Source organism: Aspergillus homomorphus (assembly GCF_003184865.1).
Source record: "Aspergillus homomorphus CBS 101889 unplaced genomic scaffold BO97scaffold_54, whole genome shotgun sequence".
Classification (NCBI taxonomy): domain Eukaryota; kingdom Fungi; phylum Ascomycota; class Eurotiomycetes; order Eurotiales; family Aspergillaceae; genus Aspergillus; species Aspergillus homomorphus.
This window is the reverse complement of record NW_020291940.1, coordinates 179,644-187,598: the sequence shown is the minus strand read 5'-3', so window position 1 is coordinate 187,598 and position 7,955 is coordinate 179,644. Positions and strand designations below refer to the sequence as shown.

The 7,955-nt window shown below is 50.6% G+C and overlaps 4 protein-coding genes across 4 annotated transcripts; 3 read left to right on the top strand and 1 right to left on the bottom strand.

The window, feature by feature from the left end:
• Nucleotides 1-337: 337 nt before the first annotated feature.
• Nucleotides 338-781, top strand: BO97DRAFT_428779 (uncharacterized protein; the record flags this gene model as incomplete). Its single annotated transcript, XM_025697320.1, has 1 exon — nucleotides 338-781. One exon carries the CDS (start codon nucleotides 338-340, stop codon nucleotides 779-781), a length of 444 nt encoding a protein of 147 aa, XP_025547235.1.
• Nucleotides 782-866: 85 nt separating this feature from the next.
• Nucleotides 867-2,917, bottom strand: BO97DRAFT_473305 (FAD-binding domain-containing protein; the record flags this gene model as incomplete). Its single annotated transcript, XM_025700220.1, has 3 exons — nucleotides 867-1,787; nucleotides 1,856-2,436; nucleotides 2,490-2,917. The coding sequence occupies 3 exons, from the start codon at nucleotides 2,915-2,917 to the stop codon at nucleotides 880-882; spliced, it is 1,917 nt and encodes a 638-aa protein (XP_025547234.1). The 3' UTR covers nucleotides 867-879.
• An 832-nt stretch (nucleotides 2,918-3,749) lies between these two features.
• BO97DRAFT_377423 (uncharacterized protein) lies at nucleotides 3,750-4,882 on the top strand (the record flags this gene model as incomplete). The annotated part of the gene is made up of 4 exons (XM_025693059.1): nucleotides 3,750-3,873; nucleotides 4,094-4,167; nucleotides 4,244-4,623; nucleotides 4,693-4,882. Coding segments are annotated over 4 exons (768 nt in total), but the record flags the coding sequence as incomplete, so codon positions are not given.
• A 1,136-nt stretch (nucleotides 4,883-6,018) lies between these two features.
• BO97DRAFT_462072 (kinase domain-containing protein) lies at nucleotides 6,019-7,425 on the top strand (the record flags this gene model as incomplete). The annotated part of the gene is made up of 3 exons (XM_025699398.1): nucleotides 6,019-6,109; nucleotides 6,140-6,520; nucleotides 6,573-7,425. 3 exons carry the CDS (start codon nucleotides 6,019-6,021, stop codon nucleotides 7,340-7,342), a joined length of 1,242 nt encoding a protein of 413 aa, XP_025547232.1. The 3' UTR covers nucleotides 7,343-7,425.
• Between the last annotated feature and the right edge of the window lie 530 nt (nucleotides 7,426-7,955).

Genomic DNA, 7,955 nt, shown 5'->3' with positions numbered 1-7,955 from the left:
AAAAATAAGAATATAAATAACTTTAAAAAATAATCTAGAAAATAAATTATTATAAAAAATAAAAAAAATAATCTTATTTAAATCTATAAATATTATATATTTTTAGATAAAGGTTTATTTTTTATAATTTTTATATTATTATAATTACTGTTCTGAATAATATAAAATTAATATATATTTATAATTATAACAATAATATGTTATAATTTTTTAATCATGATTATATATCAATTTTATATTATTATTTATAATAGTCAAACTTAAGAATATAAATATTTAATTTAATATAAATCAAAAAATATAAATTAGAGTATATACCTCTCAGTGCGCGGCATCGATGAGCGCGCAGCGGGCGATCTTCCATGGGGTACTCCTGCTACACTGTCTCGAGCCCGTTTCTATCCGGGCGGTTTCGCCCGTTCATGTTTCCATCAGCCTCTATCACGCAGCATTAGCCTGGTACTACTATCTGCAACTCGCACCGGCAGACCGTGCCTATGCGCGAGTAGTAACCATAGAGGAGGAGGAGGAGGAGGAAGAGGAATTTCGAAAATTCACCTATATTAGTATCAACACGGGTGATTCGCTGCTGGAAGCCCCCGAATTCAAAATTTACCGACCCTGTGCGCAGGACTCGACCGTTCTAGCAGGGCTAATTGATATGCTCAATCGGATCAGTTACTGGGGGTCGTCGCGATCTCTAGCGTCTTTCTTGACCCTTCTGGCCGCAAACTCGACGGAAAACACAGGCCAACTCTTCAAAAAGAGGGCAGTTTCATGAGGCCTGGGTGTATTTACAGCAGCCTTAGTTCAAACAAGCCTATACAACACATATCTTAAAGTTTCTTTTATACAATTGTTAGTACCGGCAAAGGTTTATCAAACCCGACACAACCGCCCATTCTGACTGGGCAACCCATCCATGCTCATCACCTCCCAATCCTCACTGCCTACCGCTGTGGGCGCATAGAACAACCCCGCGGGATCCCATCGCTGCTTGAGGGCATACAACCGGGCATATAAATCCCCGTAGAACGCCTGCTGGAAATCCGGCTCCTGGATATCCGCCTCGGACATGTAAGCCCCGGAATCCGGGCAGATCCTGCGCCACTTGCCTAGCACATCATACGTCAAGGTATTCATTGTCTCCAAAATCTCCGCATTGGTGGCGTTGCTGTTCCAGCTGGTCGAGGTGATAGCGTGCATCAGTGTGGTCCGGAAGGCTGGGTTGGCCGCGCTTTCCGGGTAACCAGCGGGGAGCTCAGCCTTGAGGTTGAAGGCCAGCAGCGAGTAGCCTGCAGACACGGTCGAACGGAATGCGGCAGTGGTCTGGTTGAAGAGGGTTGCATTGACGAAGTTCTCGCGCGGGATAAGGCGCGAGCCGGTCATCATCGTCACACTGCCGACGGTCTCGAGGGGAAAGCCCGCTTCCCAAGCGTCGTAGAAGTTGTCGTAGTAGGTTGTATTCGGGGTGTAGGTGATGCCTAGCCGGTCCAGGTCGGCAAACCACGGGGCCATCAGCGTGTTGAACTCAGCCACCGTGTGGTTCACCGCGAAGTAAGGGTTCATCAAGAATTCAAAGCTCTCCTCCCCGAGTTTAATGATCCAGAAGTAGGCGTACGTGCCCGCGTCGGCGTTGGTGGGGAAGCGCTTCATGTACGCGTCCACGCCCGCCCAGAAGGTGTCGGCGGTGACGTTGGCAGAGGTCATGAAGGAGAATGTGGAGACGGTGACAGGAATCTTGGGGTGAAGGCGCGTGATGATGGAGGTCACGACTCCATAGGTCCCTATGAATCATGTAAGTACTGGGAGTAAACGAGATGGGTGGATCGACATTGGAGAGATGGGTGCTTACCACCACCGCCGCCGCGGAGAGCCCAGAATAGATCGGGATTAGATTGCTCGGTCACGGTGACGAAGCGACCATTGGCCAAAACAACTTCCAGGGCCAGAACCTGATCAGCAGCCAGCCCGTAGACACTGGACATGGGCGAGTGGCCGCCGCCCAGCACGTACCCACCGGCTACACCCACAGTCTTGCCCTCGCCGCCCACCACAGTGTAGCCGAGCTCGTGGGCCTTCTCGTAAACCTCGATGGCCTGGACACCGGCTCCCAGCTTCACGGCGGGGCCACTGTAGTTACCCAGGTGGTACTCATCATAAACTGCAATGTCCTTGAGATTGTGGGTCCAGATGCCTAGGGATCCGGCACCGGTCGACTTGCCGTTGAAGTCGTGGCCCGTGTTCTTTACTGTCAAGCGCAGTCTGTGGTTTCGGGCGAAGTTGACCGCCAGCTGGATCTGCGCCACAGTGCTGACATTGACGGCATAGCTGCTGTAGCCACCAATGGTGCAGTTGGAAGCGGTCGCGATGTCAGTCGGGAGACAGCTACGGCCCTCGAATAGGGGCCACATGATTGAAGCGGGATCTGCAGCACTGTTTTCGATTAGTTTTGCATGTAGAGACATTCACAGGGGTTGAGAACATACTGCAGGTACGACACAGTCCAGTCATCGGAGATCTCCTCACAGGCTGTCTGGTTGTAGTATGCCGACCAGGCCGGGTAACAGGTGGCAGCCAGAGGAACCGTCTTGATTAGGGCACCTCCCAGTGCTTGGTCTAATACCGACCACTTTGAGGCCGAAGGCCACGCAGCATCTCCGGGATAAACCTTGCATATGCCCTCTGCGGGCAGGGATAGGTGGGCTTCACCAAACTTGAACAGAGACTTGTAGCTTCCCAGCGTCCTCAAGACACTCTCTGTGAGCTGCTGTGTTTCACTAACGAAATACGACGCATTGGCGACTGAGTTGGAGGAGGACACCGTGGTGGCAGCCACTGAGACTGTCGCCGCAGCGGCAAAAGCCTGCGAACAGACGCCCAGAACGGCCAGGAGTGAAGGTGTTGAAGGAGCCATGCTGCACACTGGATTGTCAATTCCCATTTACTGGCCGGGACTTGGGCCTTTAAATACTCAGGAGATTCTCCCAGCATCGGTGGGCATAAGGCGAGACAGCCCATGTTGAATCATGGTTGAAAGTCAATAACAATGTGCAGTCGGCCGATGCGCAGTCTGCTGTTTAGCCTAGACCTACGTCTGGACCGGTCCTTGCCGGAGATTGCACGGGACACTTGATCGCATTCCCCGGTGCTAGTTTCATTGCTAGCGAGAAGTTGTTGTGGATAGTCCGGCGTTAGTGAGGGTCCGGTGATTTGGCACCCCAGATAGTCCGGGCATCGGCCAATCCCGCCCCGAGCCCTAAACTACCGGCGCGATTAGCTTCTAATCAAGACCCAGGCAGCGATTTCTATCTCTCATGAAATTAATCTCTTTGCGCTTGTTAGTGTCGCACGTCTCGGCAAAATTACGTTTGCTTTGTCTATTCACGCTTCCTGCCGTGCTTTCCGGACGAGCCGGCCAGATGCCAGCTCCCTACGAGTCGGTATTATTGGCTGCACATCGCTTCTGAGGTGAATAGTGCACGCCACGGGCATTGCCTATGTTTTGTCTGACCGAGGTTCTCACTGCCGGCAAATCAAAGAGTCTAGCCTCTTATTGTGCCGTTCTTCAGACCAGACAGACTAAGTCACGCATCCCTGCTGACCTTGTCAGCTGCAGGAACCGGCACAATGGACCTGCATACGAGAGAGTATCCCTATTTGCTGCTGCACCGAGTTTATATAGTTCCCCTTCCCCCATCCGTGAATTTCAAAGGGCTTTGCAAAGCTTGAATGTTCATCCACTACCAATGGTTGACGACAGTCACCAGAAAGTGGCTCTGGGGGTTGTAGTCGCCTTTCCTATTTTAGGAGGGATCGCAGTCGTGCTGCGATCATGGAGTTGGTTTATGACAGGAATGCGGTTTGGGCCTGGTGAGCTTTCTATTTCCGACCAGGTGGTTTAGCTTCGGGCTAATAGTCGCAGACGATGTGTTGATCGTGGTCGGATATGTGGGTTGCATGACGGACCTCCCCAGTCAGTTTATTCGCTACTAAACATTCCTAGGTACTGGCCATCGGCCAATCTATCACCTCATGGTATTGTATGTTTGCATCTTCATGGGCCAGGTGATATTCAATCTGACAAACTTAGATATTCAAACCAACTACGTGGGCATCCACGAATGGGACATTCCCCAAGACTACGATGTGAAAACCGGCCTCATTGTACGAACCCTCCGAGTGATATCCGCACCCTCCCACGGCAAGACAAACCAGCTCACCCATAGGCTTTGCTGTGAAGTGGAATTTCGTCAACCAACTCGTCTACAACCCCTGCCTCACGATGGTTAAACTCTCGATCCTCTTCTTCCTCCGCCGCCTTGAGTCGCAATCGCGGACTGTCAATCTCCTCATCTGGTCCACCATGGGCGTCACCATCCTCCTCTTTCTCGCCGTTCTATTTGTCGACATCTTCCAGTGCCACCCTATTGCCTACGTCTACGACACTTCCCTCGCCAACGGCACCTGCCTGAACCAAGGGGCCTTCTACGTCGCCACCGCCGCCATCAATTTATTTACCGATATCCTCGTTGTCTCGATCCCGACCTTGATCACCTACCGGCTGCACATGCCATGGCGAAAGAAGCTGGCCGTTTGCGTGATTTTGTGTATGGGATTGGTGTACGTTCGCTCGCTCTCTCTCTACTACCCGCAACCCAGGAGGACTGAAGAAGAAGAAACGAACAACAGAGCAACAGCGATCGGCATCTGGAGAATCATCCTCCTCGCGAACGGCTTCTTCCCAACCCACCCCGTTACCGACAGGACCTACGCCATTGGCTTCTGCAGCTCCGTTGTTGAAGTACACGTCGCTGTCGTCGCCGCCTGCGCCCCGTGTCTCAAGGCGGTCGCCAGTCGCTGCTGGCCGCGTCTCTTCGGCATGACCGATAATTATTCCTCCGCCAGAAATATGTACCGCTATGGCTATGGCCATAGTACGAGTACTTCGGGAATCCGGTTTCGAACAACCAAAAGAGGTGGGGGGACACAGGAGGGGGATTGGAATCGGGACGAGGGCATGTTTGAACTCCCTCTAGCTAACCGGCCACGACAGACCTCGACCGAGGTGCTGCGGCGCGAGATGCGGAAGTATCATGTGGGTGTGGAGGCCGGAGGTGGAAGGAATGGGAGTTTGGATCTGAGTTTGAGTAGCGAGGAAGATATACGGGTGGGTAATGGCGGGGCGATTGTCAAGACGACGGATGTGCAGGTGCAGGTTAGTCGGAGTGATGGGAGTGGGAGTGTGGAGGAAGAGGGGGCGACAGGGTCCAAGAAGCATTGGGGCGAGGGGAGTGTGGACTGTCTAGTTTGATCGGGAGATTCTATCAGATAGATCTACATGAGTCGCTCGCTTGTATATACTGATTTCGTATGTTTTTCTCTATGCTTAAGGGAGATAAATGATTGGGGAGGTTTTATGCGCCCCGCCCAGTCAATGAAAGCATCTATCAAAGTGACCTCCTATCATGATTAAGCTGCCATTCAGGATTACGGAGCTTCGGCTAACACAAGAGAACAACTCTCACGCGTTTTGTGCATTGGATGCGCGTCATCTCCAAAGTATAGAAACCCACCCCGCTACCAACCTTAGTGTCTGAATGGTTGGCAAAGTCGCCTCGATCTGTTCAGTCGGCACATACGGATTTACTTTGTTTCCCAGAAGTTAGCATTTCTTCCTCATACCTGCGGATGTGTTGGAGAATGAAGAAGAAGCGTAATCAGGGAGGCGGTATTGAAGGGATAGCCTGCCAGCTGCGACAGGGTAAGGGAGATAGGGCGCCTACATATCGGACGATACTTGTTCCGTTGCCGGTCCCTTGTTATCTGACTGTGTTCTTTACATCGGCTAACCTTCTTTGTCAACCTCCTTCAGTATTTTACCATTGTGTAGCATCATGCCTGATTGTGCTACTAGTGGTTTTTCCTAATCTGCTTAAGACATCTGTGCTGTGTTCACTGTCTGAACGAACACATTTGTTCCGTTTACAGACTGTGAGAAGAGCCTTGGTGACACGCATGGAGTCCAGCAAGGTCAAGTATAAATTCATTGAGGGATATGAACGGGTGGGCTATTATGTCCCAGGGGGCTATCACCTTGTATCGCTCGGTGATGAACTCAGTTAGGCTCGATACAAAGTTGTTGACAAGCTGCGATTTGGACGAAATGCTACTACCTGGCTTGCTGAGGATACCCGAAAACATTGTCTTGTTGCTCTCAAGATCTCAACTGCTGAATCAGCCCACAGAACCCGTGAATTGGAACTTCTAATGCGACTCAGAGAAACTAAGTCCAGCCATATGGGGAGTGGCCTTGTTCAAATCCTCCAGGATGCTTTCATAATTTCCTGTCCTAATGGCACCCATCAGTGTCTGGTGTCAAGCTTTGAGAGGATTAGTCTGAATGGGGTGAACGAACTCCCATTTCATCGACTACTTCCTCTCCCTGCAGCGAGAGCCATCGCCGCGCAGCTTGTACTCGGGCTGCACTTCATCCACTCCGAAGGAATTGTTCATGGTGGTACGTTCACGGTCAAGCTCCCCCCTTCCTGCGTTAGGCTAAAAGTCCATAGACCTTCACGCAGGGAACATCCTACTTCAATTACCACCAGACATGCAAAACATTAGCCTCAAGCAACTACGCCGTCAAAAAGGGGAGCCAATGAAGGAGCCCGTTGTGCGCGAAGATGGCGCCCCTCTGGACCCCGGGGTGCCACCTGAGGTCATTATGCCTATGTGGCTAGGCATCGAAAGTGACAAAGTGACACTAGCAGACGCCCAGATCAAAACCTCCGACTTTGGTGAAGCCTTCGACCCTCGAATAAGTAAACAGTACTCTGCCCATACCCCGCTTGTGGTTGCGCCACCCGAATCTCGTTTTGCTGAGGATTCAAACGAGCCTCTTTCTTTTCCCAGTGATATCTGGACACTTGCGTGCACTATATGGGATGTTTTTGGATGTAGACCACCGTTCGAGACATTTGAAGGCTCGCTGGACGAAATGACCGTGGAGCATGTGGAAACGCTCGGAAAGCTCCCCCAGCGGTGGTGGGATCTGTGGGAGGGAAGAAATAGATGGTTCGATGAGGGTCGGAAGAACGTGACAGAGGATCTTCAGCAGCGTTATGGGACTCTGCTTTGGGGCTGGGATAATCGATTTGCAGAGTATATACAATTATCAAGGGAAAAACAGGGCCTTGGCCCGCTTCCGCCAGATGAGGAGACGGCTTTCCAACAGATGATGAAGATGATGTTAGTGCTTGAGCCAGGTGAGCGAGCAACAATTAGCAAGGTTCTGGGGTGCGAATGGATGCAGCAATGGGGATTACCTGAATGGCGATGAATTAATGATACTGTTGTCAAAAAGCCCTCATGTTAGTTGACTGGCAGTACATAAAATGGACAATGCAGTCTATGTTCGAGGCAAGAAATGCTGGTTCTAGGTGTACTTTACTGCCGAGTCATATCTTAGAGCTGGGCCAATTTTTTTAAGAACATCGAGCAATTCAATTTCAGCCTTCTTCATTAGTTGTGGACTGGCCCTGAAAATTGTGAATAAATGCCTTGTCCAAGACAGAAGTTCTTACCAGTGGCCCGTGGCTCAAATACCTTGACTTTACATTGACATGCTAGATATGCTTCATTCACTTTACTGTGCTGTATGCAAAATCTAGAAAAGCGCTTCAAAACCACTATTCAAAGCGTAGGAGTGAGAAATTGGGCCTAATTCTCGACCATCCTCTTATTTTCAGGGAGCCTCTTCCCAGAGTTGCCAAGCCATTATCATTGAAACAACAATCCCCAGTGGCTATAGGTCGCTAGAGATAGTACCAGCGCTGGTCATCTGCCCATGAGAAGTCTCGAGAAGAGGTGAGCCTTGGGTCTGTTCATGTCAAGTGTCCGCACATCAGAGTCTGCACATGATACTCCCGAGCTTCGGTATGATCCAACAGTAA